This window comes from Lycorma delicatula, chromosome 1 (genome assembly GCF_047948215.1).
Source record: "Lycorma delicatula isolate Av1 chromosome 1, ASM4794821v1, whole genome shotgun sequence".
Classification (NCBI taxonomy): Eukaryota; Metazoa; Arthropoda; class Insecta; order Hemiptera; family Fulgoridae; genus Lycorma; species Lycorma delicatula.
Genome location: NC_134455.1, coordinates 101,307,240 through 101,328,034, shown reverse-complemented (window position 1 = coordinate 101,328,034; position 20,795 = coordinate 101,307,240). Strand labels below are relative to the sequence as shown.

The 20,795-nt window shown below is 29.8% G+C and overlaps 1 protein-coding gene across 15 annotated transcripts in view; it reads left to right on the top strand.

Moving 5' to 3' along the window:
* aPKC (protein kinase C iota type) overlaps nt 1–20,302 on the top strand; it is a 713,443-nt gene extending 693,141 nt beyond the window's left edge. For all 15 annotated transcript variants that reach the window (XM_075358274.1, XM_075358255.1, XM_075358264.1 and 12 more), the window contains one exon: nt 18,038–20,302. In XM_075358274.1, coding sequence (XP_075214389.1) covers nt 18,038–18,125 — 88 coding nt within the window. In that variant the 3' untranslated portion in view covers nt 18,126–20,302. The remainder of the gene's footprint in view (nt 1–18,037) is intronic.
* The last annotated feature ends 493 nt before the right edge of the window (nt 20,303–20,795 follow it).

Here is a 20,795-nt window from a genome sequence, read left to right as displayed (position 1 = left end):
TATGAATGTAAATGAAGTGCAGTCTTGAACAGTCTCAGGTCGATCATACCTGAGATGTATGGTTAATTGAAACCCAACCACCAAAGAACACCGGTAGCCGCGATCTAGTATTCAAATCCGTATAAAAGTAACTGCCTTTACTAAGATTTGAACCTTAGAACTCTCGACTTCGAAATCACTGATCTGCGATGACGAGTTCACTAGACCAACCCGGTGGTTTAAACACTACAGAACTAACAGTAGAAAAAACAATCTTTAAATTCTTTGGAATATTTAAAATAAATATTACAATTACTCATTTTCGTAGAACAGATATCAAAAGATTTGTTTTAATCCCAACGTAAAATTAGATGTATGACGATTTGAATTAATTAAAATGACAGACGGTTTTCTTCAGATCTGAAAAACCAAAATTGTTTGAATCTTATCGATTTGAATTCCAAACAGTATCGCTTGATAAACCAATTTAGAATGTGCTAATGTGTTAAGGTATCTTACCAGTATAATTCTGTGGTAAACAGTTATGAAGTTATAAAAAATGTGTAATTTAATGTATTATTTTGAAAAGTAACCGAAATTTAAAATTCAAAATTCCGTGATTAAATAACTAAACAACCATAAAGTAGTTTAACATAAATTAAAAAGAAATCATTGGAAATTGTTTAGAGAAATAATGTGATTTGAACTGAAAAAAGTAAAAGGAAATCAGTTTTATTAATTACATTAACTAGTTTAATAAATATCTATCTATTTTTAATTTATTTAAAAAAAAAAATAGAATTTTTGTGAGTTTTCATTACGAATTTTTGTCGTGAAAGTGATAAAGGATAAATATAATTTGAAAAAAACTTAATTTTTAAATATTACTAGCAGATCCGGCAATGCTTCGCTATTGTTTTATATATATATATATATATATATATATATATAGAGAGAGAGAGAGAGGGTGAGAGAGAGAGAGAGTGAGAGAGAGTGTGAGTGAGTGGAGGAGAGAGAGTTTAAATGAACACAATTGAAAATTTGATAAAAAAATTAAAAAACTGAACTTCATAAATTTTACCTTTCATTTATTCTCCTTCCCCTTTTCCCTTTCCAATTTCTCCCTTTCACCCTGCTCCCTCGCCCCTCTCCCATTTTCCTTTTTACCCTTTCCCATTTTCCCCTTTCCCATTTTCCCCTTTTCTCTTTTCACCTTTTCCCCTTTTCCCTTTTGCCCGCGCATAAATCGGTCCATTAGTTTTTTGGTCTTTAGCGGACACACATACGAACATACCTTTTATATATATTTATATAGAATAAAAAAGTCTGTTTGTATATTTGTTTGTTTGTTTGTTTGTTTCGTAAATATCTCGACACCGGCCCCACCTAGCGGGTATAGATTTTGCAAAAATATTTATTTTCACGCAACTAATATTCATATTCTGAATATGAACCAAATCGGTCCATAAATATAATTTGTCTAAATATCTCAACCCCAGCGCCATTTAGCGAGTTCATTTTTTGCAGTGATAATTCTTTCCATGTAAGTAACATGCATTCTGAATATGAAGCAAATCGGACCATAAATACAATTTTTCGAAATATCTCGACGCCAGCGCCACCTAGCGGGTCCAAACTAATTCAGAAACCTTCCCTGGCATGCGTCCAACCATTACCCAAAGTTTCATCGCTATCGGTTGAACGGTTTTGGAAGGCGTAAGAGACATACAGACAGACACACATTCATTTTTGTATATATAGATTTGATGTATATTAAGCCTTCGCATTCATATCCGGATTATAAAATCTCATACTGTTATCTTCTCATACTGTTTTCTTCTTTCTCTTCTTTAATATAGCATTTCTTTTTCCATTGATCTGATTAGTAAAGGTTAATTTTTAATGCAGTTTTATTTAGTAATGAGATCTTCTGTTTATTTTCAGCATTGTATTGTGTTCTAATGAGAAAATTTTATATTAATACCGAAAAAGAAATAAAATAAAAAAAACGAATGGACATAATAAAAATTCACACTCGTAGAATACTTCATTGTTAATACAAACATGTAGCATTTCGTAGAAGTCTTTTTGAAGTATGGTTTTTAAGTTTGTCTTTTGCAGAAGGTTCTTGAGCGTTTCTATTCTCTGATTTACTTCAAGGAATATTACGTCCATTCAAAGTTAGACGTAGACCGCAAAATTTTGGCCCGTTACATTTGTTTTTATTTGTTAAGATTATATATCATCGCACTCCTGTCCTGAATTTTGCCTGTCGGTTTTGAAGTTTTGTTAATTGAATCATCCTTTGAATTTCGTAACATACTTTAAAAACCAACCCGATTCACCAATCTATTTTTTAATTTAATTTTAACCTAGTTCTAAAATATCAGAACTGTTAACCGGCAATAAGTTTGTATTTTAATCCGATCATCGGGTTTTTGTATCTATCATGGCAGGCTATTCGTTTATCGAATAGTAATATTTTAATTTTTGCCCTCGGTCGGTCTCGATTTTGATCTGTGAAACATTAAAAAACCTAAATATAGGTGTACGTAACATTAAAAATTTCTGAGAGCTAATAAAACAGTATTGTAAAATTCAAAATGATCTGTGCTCTGGGAAGAGCGTCGTAGAATAACAGTCAGACAGCAGGGTTTTTTTTGGTACAAGAATATGAGTATGTGTGTTCCGATGCCGTGAGTCAGCGTTTCTCTTAATTATTAGAAGGAATGCGAAGAAATAGTCCTTTAAAAATGAAGTCGCGAGATTATACGAGTTCTGAATTCAGTTACTGTAGGCTACCTCCAGCTTCTGAAGTAAGGAGCTACGTTGAGCATCTTCATTATTCTTTTATGTTATATCAGCATGTTACTTTTTTTTACATGTGAATATACATCGGTAGATGTATGTTCAGCTTGTTTTACACGAAACGTGACACAAAGATACGCCACGACACCCTACCTTTGTCATCCACCCGTCGTCTTTAGTACCAGAAGTACTTTCGTGCAAGCTATATTTCTTTTGAAAATAGGAGAAAATGAATGTCATGCTGTTATAACACCCGTTGAAGAAGAAGGGAGTGCTTTTATTGCCTGTATTCAACAAACTAATTTCACGCAGCAGCAATAAAATCTCGACTGCACGTGGAGAAATTTCGGTGAATAATCCTTGAACTATTTTGAACTTCGGTATTTTCATGACAGTCCGGTGAACGACCCGACAAATGATTTATGTACATATTTAATTAGTTTACTTACCGGTAATGTACTAGTTTAACAAATAATTTATTTTCTAGAAAATCGATGTGTACATTTAATATTAATCAGGTCGTGTAAAATTATGCTTACTTTATTCTTGTACTTGATCGATCGTATGTCTTACTAAATATCTTCTTTGTATTAATTAGTATTCTGTTACCGGTAGCGGACATTCGTTAGTAAGGATTATTCGATGGATTTTAATGAGAGTATTGTGTTTATTTATTTTTTTTAACTTTGCAGTTTGTTTCTTATTAACTATAATAATGTTGATTAGTTTTCATATTCCAATAATTTATTTTATTGCTGAAATGAAATAAGTTTTGCTATCCTTTTTTATTTATTGCTAATTAAGAATGCTCAACTGTATGGCAAAAAAGTATATAATCTGTTATTATCATTTATATTTATTTTTTACTGGTTTTCTGAAATATTACGGTAAAAAAATTTCAGAGTATACTTTTTGTTCTAATTTTTTTCTAATATTTATGAACCTTATTTTGCTGCAAAAAAAAATATATTTAAGGAATTTTATTTTGAGAGTTAACCTATGTTACTCTTCTTCAACAAACTTCTCCCGTCAGAATAATAATTACAGTAAATTGAAACTTAAAATTTCTGTTTTGTAGCTGTTAAGGAAATGGAAAGAATTATCAAGGTTTGTTCGGTCGAATTCACACCTTAGTTTTACACCTAGGGTTTGAATTTCATATCTGCAATTGTGTTCGACTTAAAACAATTGAGTGACAGCCGTGTCGAATTTTAGTAATACCATAAATATTCATACACATTTATAATTTATCTTCGAACCGCTTATTACACCCTTGGGGTTCTTTGGAATATACGTTTGTAAGCTTTTTCTCAATTAGAGGTTAAAAGTATAATGATATGTTTTGGCTTCGTATAACATTTAACTCCCTAGGATTCATAAATAAAAATTGTGCCAATAGAATATTAGGCGAAACTACTCATAATATACAATCTCTGTTTTACAAATTAGGGCTTTCTTGGTGTTTACAAATTCGAATTAGAATTATTCGGTCGCTTCGTTTTATACCTTTTTCAGTTTATATTGATTTTTGAAAATGATTTGTAGCAGTCGAATAGAGAAATCTAAGTTTTAAAATAAAAAATTAGAATATCATTTTGAAAGTTAACTAGTTTTAATTCTTTAAGGTTCGTCATTAAAATTTTGCCGGTTGACTAATTTATGAACCTAAACTAAACAAGAAATGTTTGCTTTTCTGCTTAAGTGAATTTATATTATTCGGTGAAATAGTTCGACGTTACGTTATAGAAGTTAACTTCTTTTTTTTTTAATTTCTCAATTAAATGGCAAGAGGAATCCTATGAAAAATATTACCTTCCTAGAGTACTGATTCTGAAGATGCTATGTTAAGTCGGTGAATGAATAAATTGAATTAAGATCCGTCTCAGGAAACGGTGCAGCAGATATAATATGAATTCAGCTTGTATGAGTAATACCTCAGTAGTGTAGGATGAATCATTTAGTCGTTCCCATGTGCAAGTGCAATTATCGCTTTATGCGTACAATAATGTATTGTAAGCTCTCTTGTTTGGCGCAGTGACATGTCGTTGATAAGCAATTAAAAATTTTGTTGAGCCTTTGTTTGATGTTCAATAACGGTAACGTCATTTAAAACGCTTCATAAAGTTATTCAGTTCGGTGAAAGAAAGTATTTCAATCTATGTTATTGTGTTACTCTGTACGATGCATTTTTATACTTCATTTTTATAACAGTTTTATCTTCATTAATTTTAATTTACCTTGTGTTTTTGTGCCAACCAAGTTTTAACGATGAATGATTCTTTTGTGAAACATAAACCGGGAAAACTCGCAAGTAGGTCGTAAACAATCAGCAACGTGTATATAACCTTAAAACAAAATAACCCTGAAACTGCAGTGAAGTACATTGCTTAGAAAACAAGTAGTGCGACAGCCAGCGAAAAAACAATTTTTAATATAATGCAGAAACTCAAAATTGATGGTAAACATGTTAGTCCTAAAAAAAGCTCGAAAGCGTATGAAAACGATTGAAAAATTGGACCATTTTACATAAAACCGCTATCGGAAAAAAATGTTCATTCTTTTTATTTCAATAACGAGTTTCGTAACTTGAATAAATATTAGATGCCATGAATAGCGATTCTGAACTGCCGATGTTTTTCTAGAAGTACATTACATCGTGTTTTTTTTAATGTCCAGAAAAAATTAATTCTTTATTGATTGAACGCGTAAATATTATTTCATGAGGTGGGGAATATTTAATAGAGATTAAGCGACTTCGTGAAGAGGGTAAGACAATGTATTATCTAGATGAAACTTTGGTTAATGCGGGATATGTACAGGAAAAAAGTACGGGTGGATTAAGAAATAAACAGCGCATAAACGTTTTTATGAATGGTTTGTCAACTGTGAAAACTCGGCTGTTAAGGGTAAACGATTAATAGTAACGCACGTTGAAAGTGAAAATGGGTTTTTGAACGATAGTTTACGGGTATTTGAATCCAGATCTTCCCAAGAGTGTCACGATGAAATGAACGGTGATAATTTAATGCAGTGGTTTAAAAAAATTGTCGAAATTGTTGCTGAAGGATTCGTCATAGTAATGGGTAATGCGCCGTTTCATTGCCTGAAAACTGAAACGCTTCGACCCGAATCGGAAATTGCCGAATGATTAATTTGCTTATGCCAAAGACATATTAAAAGTAGAATTAAAAAAAATAGTTAAATCAGTTAAACAAAAATTCTTTATCCAGTAGATAAAATCAAAAAGTATGTCGTGTTGCATCTTCTTCCATATCATTGCAATTTTAACCCGATAGAATTGACATAGGTACAAGTCTAAGGCTACATTGGGAGTAATAACACAATATTAAGTTAAGTGATGTAAAAAATTTATTAATAGGTGTTAATAGAGTAGATGCAAAAGCTTGGAAAAATTGAATTCAACATGTAATTAAAGAAGAAAAACAGCACGGGAAGTGAACACTTTGCCTGAAAATATTATTGAAGATATTGGAAAGTATGACAATAGTACAACAGACAGTATCGAGTATTGAAGAAATACATGAGGTAAAAAAATTTTTTTTTTTGTTTTACTTGGTGAAATTTTAAAACAGCGGTAACATACTTTTAAAAAAAAATTATTTTTAAGATAAATATATATATATTTATTTATTAACTCTTATCTCACTATTCTTTTACGAAATTAATTTATCTATTTTAAGGAAAAATTCCCCTGTATTTTATTCTTTTGTTTTTGTAGTTATCTATTACATGAACGAACTAGAATATAATTTGTATATGAAATATTTTTTTATGTTTTTCTCATTATGATCACGTTTGAATAACTTTATCATCAGGGTTGACGCTACAATGCGATAACGGGTTTGTGCATTGTTACAGATCGATTCTGTATTATTTATTATGTAATATTTATGCGAGATGCGCTTCTGTATACTTACCTGCATACATAAACACAGGTTTTGAGAAGTTGGCCTCGTTAGGTCACGTTCAATCAATCAGGTATTCACGATGAACTGTGCTAACTGTTGCAGCAGCATCATCCGTCCTCCACCCTTGTGCACCCCGTTGTTTACCGAATGGACATAGGGCGTGAGATCTGCTCGTCACCCTCCACGCCTCATTAACTCGACATTAATTGCATTCAGCTTTACCCTCCTTTTCTATCCTTGCAACAAGAAATTGCTACACCTTTTTTTTTTTTTATTCTTTCAGTTAAGTTATACATGACAGATTATTATGTCGCAACTTCTTTTTTGCCTGAACCTTTTTTTATTTGTCGGTATTACTTATGCTCGAGTGGTTACCACAACAGTAAATGAATACGTTCGAACTGCTTTACCGCTTTCGAATTGTAACAGTATCCAGATATCAGTAATATAACTGTCTACAGTTAACTTTTTTCATAAAATGTGAGTTGTTATCAACTTTATAAAAGTCGAAGGTTTTCAGTCGTATACATATTCCATTCGCTAAATTTATCCTTTCCGATGGTTCTTTTCTTTATTTATTTTATGTCAGATTTCTCTTAGTTCTAAGTTTTTACACGTAAATTAATTATTAGTACTTTATCATTACTTGGTCGATTCTCTGCATTTATTTCTTATTTTTATCGAGATGGGGGTTACGTTTAAATTAATGTAAACTGCTTTTTTCATTTTGACAGCGGATTTTTGTTGGCCTGTCTATATTCTAAATAAAAGTAAAACTTACAAATGGAAAATAAAATACATTTCAAAAAACCGTAAATCCAAATAGAGACTACTAAAACGTAAAAAAACTGATGTGGATACCACGTGACTTCCTTGTACGCCTGTTAAATTGCATATACACATTTGTTGTTGGACTTCATTTAAATTTATTTCATTTGAAAGCGAGATACGATCTTTAATAAAGTGGATAGTTGCATAAAATTTTTTTGTGGTGCTCGTATCAGCATTTTATATTAGTTTATATATTAATTTTGTTTCACGTCTCTGAAGTAATTATGTGGTCTAAGTGAGAACGTATCGGATCCGTAACCATGGGCACATCGATTCGAATCTGGCTTCATGTACATATTTTTTTTCTCTTTTTTTAATATATTATTAAAAGGTTAATAATTATTAACCTCTTTAAAAACTTTTGAATTAAAATGAAACTTACATAAAATTTTATTTCACTAATAACTTCTGATTTTTTTTATTGCTATTATTAAATTATTATGTATTGTAAAACTTTTTTTTACAATCATACGTTAATAATTACTAATAAATCAATATATTTAAATTAAAAAAAAGTTAAAAAAATAGAGACAATATTTCCAAATATTTCATTAATTAAAATTTTATTTGGATGTAACTCTGGAATCAATGAAAATAGGAACCACTTATGATACATCGTTGTAAAGCTCTCAGTGAGGGCTTATTACTGCAGTTAAGAAAAGGTCTAAAATCCATTTTTTGGGGGGATTTTGAGCTTTTTTGCACATTTTTGGTTCAGTCGATTGCAATCAAAAGGGGAGGTGAGCAATTAGATGTTACAACCGTCCTAAATCCAACATTTCAACATCCTACGGCTAATCGTTTTTTAATTATGCTAGATACGTACAGAAGTCACTCGAAACTAGTCAAAATGGATTCAGGGATGGTCAAATAGAATATTTCCGTTGAAAACTGAAAACCGAAATTTTTCGCGATTACAATACTTTGTACAAGGAAGTAAAATTAATGATTTTTTTATTTTTAATTTAGTGTCGACTTTAGCGTAATATTACTTTAGCGTAATATTGGATAAGTATCAATTTTTACTTTTTAGTAGTTGTTTTGCCGGTTTAATATTATGCAATAATTAAAATCACCTGTTTCAAAAATGTATTTCTTATTTTTATAGGTTTATACGTTTACCAATTAATTACTTATTTTAGTTATGTGATTTTCAGCGGTATACGTCAATCTATTTCTTCTTTTAACATTTTTACCGTGTCAGATTATCACGCAACTCGAGTGTGAAACTCAACTAAGAGTGAAGTTTTAATCCGTTAAATTTTCAGCTACTAATAGTGGGAAAAACCGGACTTCATATTAACTTACTCACTAGGTAATTCCTTTAATGAGTAAACTTCATTACAGGTTGATTCCTTCTAAATGATACCGATTAGGCTAAATTTTTAATTATTTATGTCTGTAATTATTATACAGACATAAATAACGTAACTGTAAACTTTAACGAATAAATAAACAAAACGTTAAAATTTCCAAAAAACTTTTACTATTTTGGTTGGTATCAGATTTTAATAATGCGATCAGAATTCGATTCCGTTGAAGGACTGTTAATTTTAAAGTTATTTTGAAATATTTTATATTATTTGTTCCGTTTGAAATTTTACAATCCGCGTTGGTAACCAGACCTAGTTAATGTTTAAAAATATGTTGTTTTCATTTAAATAATAATTCTAATTTACAGGCTTTGTTGTAGAGTTATCCACTGTGAGGGAAGTCTAGCTGAAGAATTTATAGACAAACTGGATAATTTTACGTACCACACAATCCTGAGAATGGGCGATAGTTTTCCTTAAGGAAGCCTATAATTTTCTCAGCTGCCTCTTTACTACTTGTAGGTTGAGGGATTTGTAGCAGTATATAGATTATTTGAACCGGATATTACAAAATCATTATTTAGTAATGATCGTTCCAATCCTAGATTGTGACTCCGAGTACCAACGGTTTGTGACCGGGATGGATGCCGACTGCTGCGTGAACGGGGTTCGATCGAATCGATGTTTTGTATCTTCTATGTACTTCCTGTGCTTTTTAGAAAAATCTACATCGACAAAACTTTTACAATTTTTAATTTAGTTATAACAGTTAGCTGCTTTAGGGTAGGGTATTTGTACGAGTTAATAAAAAAATTCCGGATCTAATGATTTCAACTTTAAGATAATAAAGCGATACTTTTTCTATACACCTTACTTGTCACGGTGTCTGTCATAGATCTTTATCCGATATAAAATACAAAGATTTATGTCTTAAAGGTCGGTTATTTATCACCGATTTTTACAACTTAATACTTTGTAACTTTTTAGGTCTAAGTACCAGTTTTTGATTTTACTTTTTTTCTTTGAAGATCCTTAATCCGTTTTATGAACTATCAAATTCAACGTCTGAACTGTGCTTCACTGACGAGTCATGTAGCATTATTGTTTTTTATAGTTTCATTATAGTTTCAGAATTTCAATTAGAATTTAATAAAGTTGTGAAATACTGTCACGAAAAAATAGCATTTATTAAAGGTATATGTGTAACTTTTTTTTAAAAAACAAACGAAGTAAAATTACCACGAAAAAAATTACTAACAACATAATATAGTGTGTTTTTAAATTTCGTTTAGTCTATGTTTTTAATGGTTTTTATAAAAAGAATTTCGTTTACAAAGTCCTCATTGTTCGTTGTAACCGTGTATTATTTGTGAAAAGACAAGTTAATACCTACTGACCTTAAGTCACGTCAGAAAGGGAGGAATTCGTATACGGATGAGGGATAGATGAAAGATGAGAGTTAATGTTAATGATGGTATGTCATTTAAGAAGTTGCAAAGACAAGATTGCTAAGTGTTGTTTGCTCGACGATGTTTAAATAATGAAACGGTAGGGATGCTGTCATCAGTCATCTCATCCCCTTTTACGTTTACCGTGGGACCCGTTCTACCCTAATCTCTTGTCAGACCGCTCACTCATTCATCCGCTGGGTGACTGCTGCAGCCGACCGCTGATAAAACATTCTGCCCACAATTCTAAGTTACCGTTCGTTAAGGTGATTGTGATCTGCATTCTCCTATCTATCGAAATTTCAATTTGGAAATCTTTTAATTGCATATTTTATACCTTACTTCTAACATCTAACGATTTGCTGTTATTACTAGAACTTCCTTCGTAAACCGACAATTTCAGGATTCTTCATTCTGTATTACCTTATATTAATTTGTCTACGTCTCTCCCTTAAGCAGATTTTATTTAATTTTTAATGTAAATACGTTTTAAAAAATTGACTAAAAGATTAACCAAAACATCTATCTCTTCACGATGCAGTAAGTTTAAGCTGTGAAAAAAATTAAATAAAATTCAAAATTTGGTTTGTGTAATTTAAAAATAATAGTAAAATAATTTTTTCGAAGCTCATTTATATCTTTCCTTTTAAAATCAAGACCTCACTAATCGAAAAAACTAAACAGGTCAAAATCTTTTTAATAAAAGTAAGCATGTATTCGTCCATCAGGATCTATTTGAAAAAAAAATTAAAATGCGATACGTTTACGACCGATCTCGTTTAGCAAGTTTCTTTTGTGAAATTTGTATCTCTGGTGCTTCCCTTATTTAGGTGATTTTTTAGTACTTTTTTTTTAGATAGTGGTGTTTTTATGATTGTTTATGCGATTTTCAAATTAAATTAAACAAAGTATTTTTTCGTAAAAATGTGTACAAAGACTGATAACCTGAACAAAGCGGAATGGTATGTAGTTGTACCTATTGTAAGTCGCATCATCTCGTCCGTTAGTGGAAGGGGAAAAGTAAAAACGGTCATTTACATTACGTACCTACTGAAAACATAGATTATAGTGGGGATCACTGCCAAAATACTTTGTTATACGGGAATTACTAATATTTCGAGGAATATATATCCTCACCGGCTTAATAACATCAGTTTCCGTTTTTTTTTCGTTCTTCTGCATATGTATGCGTAATCACCCTGAACTCTTATTTAACATCCCCATATAAATTATACTCCTCAATATAAGATTCAAGTATAACCGGTAAAGTGTGTAAAGCTAAAATTTCCCCGTAAATCAAATCACGTTGAGAATTGTTTGATGTAATTGCCGGATAATAAACATTGTTTATAACAAAATTAATACTTCTCCCTTATCCTTAGTTACAAAACGAATGATTAGCTTGAACCCTGGGTTGAGGTTAATGTAAATTTTTATTGTTTAAACAGATAGGGAAGTAATAAAAAATTAAATATATTTGACAATAGATATTCCGAATAGAGGCGATATTGAATGGTAATTCATCGAGAAGTTCAAACAGCAAATTGCATACAGTTATACAATTGTGATCAAAGGTTGGTGAAGTAAACGTCATTCCCTTGTCTTTATATTTTTGTAAATTTATAAAAACGTATAGTTTATTGTCCTAGGCAGATTTATTATGGCTTTAGGCAGATTTCTATAAACATCGCCTGTCTGTCTTCGTCATTATTATTCTGCCATAGTTCCATTCTTTTTTTACGAGTATGAGAACCCATAACGAATTTTTTTTAACGTATGAATACAGTAAGTAATTTCAGTTAAAATAAATAAATATGAGTTATCACAAAAAACCTCAAGACTGAAATGTTGAATGGTCAGATAAAATTATAGCAGAAGGTAAAAAGCGATGGTAAGATGAAAAGTGTATGAAAACGGATTGTCGTCCTTTTACATCTCTAGGCTAATATTCTTCCCGTGTATTGTGATCAGAGACTTTCTCATTACCGTTTTACTCTTAAAATTATTGTAGAACAATAGAAGCATAACTAGTATCGCGGGACTAAATAAGAAATCCGATTGCAGTGAACCGGTCTACCGTGCAAGGACAATAGCAAATGAAAAGTTATATCATCAGTAAGGATCAACAAGTATTCTATTTAGAGGCCGGCTTATTCAATTTCCAACTCTTAATTTCCGTTAGTTTAGAAAATATGCCTAAATATTAACTAAATTATTGATTTGTGTAACGGTTTATTAGTATAAAGTTAAAAAGATAATTTTCATACGCGCTGTAATTGTGTGACAAACAGTTTTGACTATAAATTGGCCTCTCTTGTAAACTGTGCCCTTTATAATAGATGAAGACCCATATTTTAATAAATATGTTCGAAACCGAGCGAGTTTAGTACTTTATAAATCTAAGTAGCATTAGGGAACCCGCGCATTGTCTTCTCTTCTAGGTAAACTTTAAAATCGGTCCTACTTTCATGTATATCGATTTGATTTTTTTATATCGCTCTAATCCTTTTCCTTTCGTTTTTAAACCGGTCCTTCTTTTTCCTGTTTTAGCTTCCGGTAATTACGGTTCAGGTATTACTTCAGAGGATGAATGAGGATGATATGTAGTATATGAGTGTATGTGTATGAAGTGTAGTCTTGTACTGCCTCAGTTCGACCATTCCTGAGATGTGTGGTTAATTGAAACCCAACCACGAAAGAACACCGGCATCCACGATCTAGTATTCAGATCCGTGTAAAAATTACTGTCTTTACTAGGACTTGGACGCTGGAACCCTCGACTTCCAAATCAGGTGATTTGGGAAGACGCGTTCATCATTAGACCAACTCGGTGAATTAATTTCCTTTTCTGTAATGCTTATCTATTACGCTTATAGGAAAAATTTAATTATTTATTATTAATTACGGATTTTTTTTTAGTGTAAGATATGATTAACCGTGATTAGAGGTTTGATAATTAAATCACAAATACGTATACATTTTTTTAAAAAATGTGTAAAAAAGAATTCATTTCATTAATCGCACGGTTATATTCTTCTTAATAACAAGGGAAATAAAGAAATTTAATTTATTTCTCTGAATTAATTCTTTTGCAGACAAGAAAATAAATTAGAAAATAAAGTGAAAAGGGAGGGGGGAACGGACAAGCTCTATCAATTTTGTGTAGAATACAGTAATTCAAAGAAGTATTAATTTCTAGATGAAATGAAACAAGCCTTTGTGTAAGTTTAATTAAAGTTTAAATGATAATCTTTGAAGACTGCACAGTCTTCTAACAGTGTGAGATCTAATTTGTCGGTGGCAAACACAGCAATGCATGAAGACGATGTTGCCGCGTTACTACTACAATAAAACAGTTGTTGAGACTAGAGAAAGAACGTTAAAGCAGTACGTCTCACTGTAATAATCTTACATTTGGCCTGATGCATTCACGTCCGCCTGTATACTACATCTAAAAACGTGAATAAAGTTGCACTGACGAACATTACATTACTCTTTTAGAAGAAGCATATTACTCAAAAGTATATTTAGATAACGTACTATAATCTCGCTTTAAATGATTTAGTCGGTATTTATAATGAACGATGAGGGGAAATTATTAAATCTTAAGACAATTAATTCTGCAAAAACAACCGTGGAACTAGTAAATTTGAGTAAATGTTGGTTTCTAAGTTTACTTACTCCCAGCCTTGATTCAAGCTCAGAGTTAATTGAAATACAGTTTGGCGAATATAGTTAAAAAAAAAAATGTATACAGAGTGTTCCAGAGGGAAAGAACATATTTTTAGGAGTGATTCTAGAACTTAAAAACAAGGAAAAAGTCATAAAAACATAAGATCTGAAGTGCGCTTTATTCTTGAGTTTCGGCTAGCCAAATATTTTGTCCTAATCTCAGCTCTGATGGAAAAATAAGGCTATAATGAAATTTTTGAAACCCAAAAAATTGCAAGAAAATTTTAAAAGCATATATAAAAACATTTTAATCAAAGTACACACTTTTCTAGACTTTTCGTAAATTAACTTTACACACAAAATAAAAATTATTTTTAGAGAATTTAATTATTGAAAATTTTTGAAGAAAACAAAAAATCCAAGGGAGATTTTAAGCGTATAAAAATTATAAATGATTTACCTAACATAGGCTAAATTTCACTGGTTTGTTAAGAATGTTAAAAATTTAGCTCTAGAACAATGTTGTGAAATAGTGCCATTACCTCCGTAAAAGTCTGTTTATTGTTGTAAATGTGGAGTTAATTAAGTCGCGATGTACGACTAGACTAAAAATTATTTTGTGTTTTTTTAAGAATAAATGACATAAGGGACTAAAGAAGGTGGTGGTAACGAGGGTTTACGATCGACCAGGGATGAATTCTTGAACGGCTGACGTTTACGATATGTTTAATGTGCCGCAGGCCGATACCGCCGCCACTGCCGCGCCGTGCCTCCTTACTTATATGTGCCTGCCGTTCTGGCAGTCATCGCTTTTCTGTCTTCAAATGTACATTCTTTGTCGACCGTAACATCTATAAATTATTAAGGAACAGGAATTTCTTATGTCGTACATCGCAAATAAGCACTCGCCAACCATATGTTTTAAGTTTTGAAGGTCTATTAGATCACATAATGTGTAAAATTTATTAGAATTATTATTTAAGTAAAATTTGTAATGAATACTATCTATAGTTGAGCACCGTTGACTCTTTTTTTGAATATCAACACGTTGGATATAAACATTCATTGCTGATTGTAATTTTTTTTAGATCAGCAGTGTATTACAGTAACTATTTGTTAAAGTAGATTGCTATTAATCTTTCTCAAATAATCATTCAAATTAGAAAGCTGGTGTGAATTGCGTGTAATATTAATATACTTAGGGATTATGTAGACTACCAAAAGTAAAGGAATTTAAAAAAAAATTATTTTACAAGTTGTATTTATTAGTTTCTATTAATTTATACTTTCGCCCCTTATTAGGGAAAACTTATTGTAATGATAAAAACATTTTTAAGTTCATGGAAGTAAAAAAAAAAAAGAAAAGCGAACACAACATTCGTTTTATTTTTAGTTCCGTCCATTACTACTGATTTTGCAAAATATCATCCTAATTACTTTAAAAACTAAGTTTTACTTTAAAAACTTAATAAATAGGTTAAAAAAAATCAAGTTTTGATAAAAGAAAAAATAAAGATATGGTGATAATTGAAGCAAATCTATTGAATAGTTTTCGGGTGAAAATAAAATGAATGAAAACAAAATGCTGAATTTTTTCAAGTTAGTTCGTTAAAACATAGCAATCAATTTCATAATTTCTTACTGGTCTATTTATTTTAATTATATATATGTTTTACGATTTGTTTGTACTATATAATTTTAGATGTTAACAATTTTGCTGCGAGAAATATTTAGTTTAGCAGCAGTATATATATATATATGTTACTGCTTACATGGTTTTTTATTATTGTTTTTACTATTGATAAAAGTCTTGACCCTTTGAAGAATTATATATATATATAAAATTTAACGCTTTTTACAGTACGAAGGATTTTTTAAAAATCAATTGCTGTTAATAAAATTTTAAAAGATTAATCTGGCTGGTATACGTATGTTTAAAACAACATTCAATATTTGGTTACTATGGAGATAATTTTAAACATGTTGTTTATAATAATTAAAAAATCAAAAACAAATATAACAGTGCGAGGAAATAATTTTCAGAAAAATGTTTTTTTTTTAATTTAATGTGATTCAGTGTGGAATGTAGACGGAACAATAATCGTGCTAAAAATGTGTATTATGCTTTTATTATTATAATATAAAGGATGAAAAGTTATGTTTTTAAAACTATAAGTCTTTTAATGCTCACTTTACAAAATTCGTTGCTGGCTCTCAGCATGCGATATGCTGGTATTCGTCGCGGTGATTTATTTTTCTCATCGACTGCCGTCGTCGTGGGAGAATTTGCGAAACTATTAATTTGCTCGATCGTATTATTAATTGAAGAAAAATGTACTTATTCGGAGTGGTTTAATGCGTTAAATATTTCGATTATTCGAAAACCTATGGATACTATCAGACTTTTTGTACCATCTGTTATTTATATCGTTCAAAATAATCTGTTATATATTTCAGCTTTGAATTTGGATGCTGTCGCGTTTCAAATTATTTATCAACTTAAAATTTTATGTACGGCTTTGTTCGCAGTGATTTTACTGAAACGTCGTTTTCTTCCGCGTCAGTGGATAGCTCTTATAATTCTAGTCTCCGGTGTCGTGTTAACACAACTACAGGAAAATACAGTGGAAAACAGTAACAATTTCAAGGTAAAACAAAATAAAGTGTTGGGCTTTTTATCCTTATTTGTGGCGAGTATCCTGTCAGGTTTTGCCGGGTGTTATTTCGAAATGATTATGAAAGTTTCTGACGTATCCGTATGGATACGTAACATTCATTTAAGTTTAATTTCTCTTCCGTTAAGTCTAACAGCCTGTTTTTTAAAAGATTGGAATAACGTACAGAAATACGGTTTTTTTTTCGGTTACGATATATTTGTTGTTTATTTAATATCTTTAAATGCAGGCGGCGGAATTATTGTCGCTCTCGTTTTAAAATATGCCGATAACATATTGAAAGGGTTTGCTAATTCTTTAGCTATAATTATATCTTGCGTTTGTTCTGTTTATATTTTCAATTTTAATTTGACTTTCAATTTTTTAATCGGAACTTTACTAGTTACAACTGCTATATTTTTATATAATTTACCTTCCAAAACAAAAATTGAAATCGGACAAGTTTAAGTTTACTGATTTTATGATTCATATATATTTTGTTTTAAACATTTACCAGTGTGAAAAAACTTATGAACATAAAAAAAAAAACAATTATCTGTCTTGTGTTAACATACTTCGAGTTTAATTAACAATTTTTTTTATGGTAATTTATTTGAAAAATTTTTTTTTTTTTAAATTCACTTTGTTAATTTATGGATATTTATTAAAAATATTGTAACTTCTGTAATATCTATTGATACACTTTGTTCTATCTGTTCTATTCGAATATTTAATTTAATAAAATACTATTAGGTTAAATGAAATTTTTTTTTTGTTTATCTTTATTTATTAAAAAAAAACAACGACATATTTAAGTAATATTTATAGTACAACATTTTACGTGCATTAAAATTAATCGGATATGGTTGGATATAATATATTTAATATTTAACGTTATTGAAATAATCGTCTGAAACGTTACACACTTGTCCCCAGATGCAACAGCTGCTTTTTTTTTGTCAGAATTTATTGCTTCTGCTCATCGAATAAAGTGGTTTTTATTATTTACGAAATCTTATCGAAGTTGCAAATAAAAATGTGTTTCTGTAAACATGTATGTTGTATATTACGTAAAAATAAATATTACATTCCATGTATAATTACGTTTTTTGAACGATCTAGATATATCTTTTCTTATTCCCTCAACCGGTCGCCTTAGAAGCTTGTTTGGGCATTGAATTTAAGGACATAATATTCCTTATTAATAAGTACAGATAAAAAGTATATTTATTGCTTTAGAGTAATTTTAAATTATAAATAAATTTATTATCGTCTTTGGTTTGTTTTTAGTCGGAGAAAATTGTTTCGTAGATTTTAATTATTATAACTTGTTAAGCCCTTGCTTTTATTATGTATTTGAATAAAAAAGGTTTAATTTGTGTTTTTTTTTGCATTTGTTACAGGCGTGTAATTGAAAAAATAGATCAATCCGAATTTGAGGGGTTCGAGTACGTGAACCCGCTGTTGATGTCGTTGGAAGATTGTGTGTGACGTCACGAGTGGGGATGCCGCCACTTTGACGACTTGTTCGATTTAGAGGGATGTTCATCTCCCGAACAAGAGAGACCGCCGTCTCGTGGCATCCTGCAGCAAATGTTCTGCTTACCACTCCGTTAAAAAAAATAATAAAATTAAAAAAAGTAAAAAAAAAAGAAAAACAGCAGCCGACAGCAAACATCAGTCAGCAGAAATCCCGTCATTTATAAATAAATAATAATTATGAATAGTTCATTTACAACTTAAAAATATAATAAATACCATATGCTAATACTATATATACTACATTATACATTCACTTTCACTCATACTTAAACTTGCTTTGTTATCAGTTATATAATATTAGGTTGCTAAAGCGAAAGAAGAAAAAAATTAGGCATCCATTTTTAGGACCGCTACAATAACGACGACGATGACAGTGACGGTTAATGATAATAAAATAACAGTACATTATTAGTAATAAAATTAAGACTATTGCCTATTTATTAATAGAAAACTCATTATAGTTTTAAAGCTATTTTTATTGTCGATTATTAATTTATCGTATTTTTTATTAATGTAAAAAAGAATTGGAGGTACTTTATTTGAAATTTTACACATCTTTTTCTGTTAGGAATATGAACTATGATAATATTCTCCTTGAAAAGAAATAGTTTATGATTTTACAATTTTTGTTCTTATTTGACTGGGGTAAGTATTAATTAGATGTCTAAAAGGTGATGTCTAAATTACCTTTGTAATCGGATAACGTCGAAAATAATTCTGACTTCTATTACTAGGCAAAATGTTTGTTCATCGTCTAATTTTCTCTAATTATTACAAATAAGTTAAGTATTGTATGAAAATCTAACCTATTTATTTAATATTGTAATTGTTATTTTCATTGTTATCGTTATGATTACTATTTATAATTAGCTATTATTGTTGCATTCCATGAAACAGTATTATTTCTATTTTAATTGTTATTTAAAGCAGCATCTGTTTTATCTTAAAAAGTTTTTATACATTTAACACTAAGTCTTAGTAATTAAATGGATTAGCTTATTATCTGATAAAAGGTAGGAAAGGAGGTATTGATAATACGAGCAAATTGATAAAATGTTATGTGTCCTTCAAGAACGTAAGTTTTAATACAAGCTGTATTAATATTAACATTTGGTAATCTCTGTATTAATATCATCAGTTACCTTTTTCGATAGAAATATACAGTAGTATAAATATTACATTAGATAAGTTCGTATTTTACTTTAGTTAGTTCCACATTAAAAAATTTTTACGCCATATTTTAAAATTATTTCAATAATATAGATCGTATAAAATGCCGAGGCCACATTTTAAGCTAACTTTTTTATTGTCATTTACGCGATAGTAATTATGGAATCTGTCAATAAAAGGGGTTTTTACAGAGGTATAAATCATGGACTCCTGGAAGATCTTAACGCTCTCTATAAATTAAAAAACAGTTAAGTTTTAATAAATATATAAACACGAATTATGTTTCTCAATTTTATTACTTGTAAGTTTTACTGTATTTTATTCCGTCAAACGGTGTCAGCCAAACTAATTTGCTACCGTATGGCGATTAGCAGCTGAACAGAACGTAGAGATTTGAGATATTTTCTATATAAAAAAAGTTACCGTAAATTATCGGAGGATAGTGACGTTTTCAGTTTTTGTATAACTACAATTCCCAATTGTACTGAAAAGTTCGCTTTTTAAAGATCGGTGTGATCCGGTGTTCATGATTTTATAAATATATACATTTTTTTTTTTTACATATTTTATCTTTTAATGAATCTGTTTTTTAACATGATTGAGTAGTAATAAAAAAAAAAACCTTGCACATTTATTATTGCATGTATTACTGTTTTAAGAGTTATCAAAAATTTGTCGGAACACTTTTATATTAGTATATACGATATACAAATATGTATTTTATTATGATTTTTCCAAAACTTAATCGGTTTTATCTTTTTACATCTCTCCATTCCTTAACATTTAATATGTTAATTTTTAATTATTTGTATTTTTCTTTTTGCTTTTGTAGTTTTTTTTTTGTTATATTGTATTTATAAACTTTTTCATTCATATTTTGTCTTAGTTTATTTTTTTACAGTGTGTGGTATTTTCTGTATCTTAATGAATTTTTCAATAAACTTAATTATTTATGATTTTTTATTTTATTTTTTCGTTCTTAACAGTTACCCTTTTCTGTTCGTATGTTTAGTATGGTTTAGATATTTTTATACAGATTTTTCTTTTTCTTTTTTTTTAATTAAAATTTTATTTTTGTGCAATTGCAGTACCAGTTGAATCATTTATTTACGTACGTAATTGTTATATTGTTCCAGAGTAGTTTTTAAAAATATTTTTGTTATTTTAATTAACGAATATTATAGTCTTTTTCCTACAGAAATCTGTGAGATTGTAGTTGAAAGTAAATTGTGTTTGTAAAAATAAGATAAATTCCTAATTTCTCGAAGATTGTTAAAAAGTTTGTATTCGAATTAATTTTCATATTTATAAATCCAGTATTTGAGATTGTAATATAATTTATTATAAAAAGAAAAATGTCCTTATGGAATTAGGCAGGAAGTGACTTTGTTTGCAATTGCGATCAGAGTTTCCCAATAATTTTTTTTCCCAATAATGAACGACTATGGC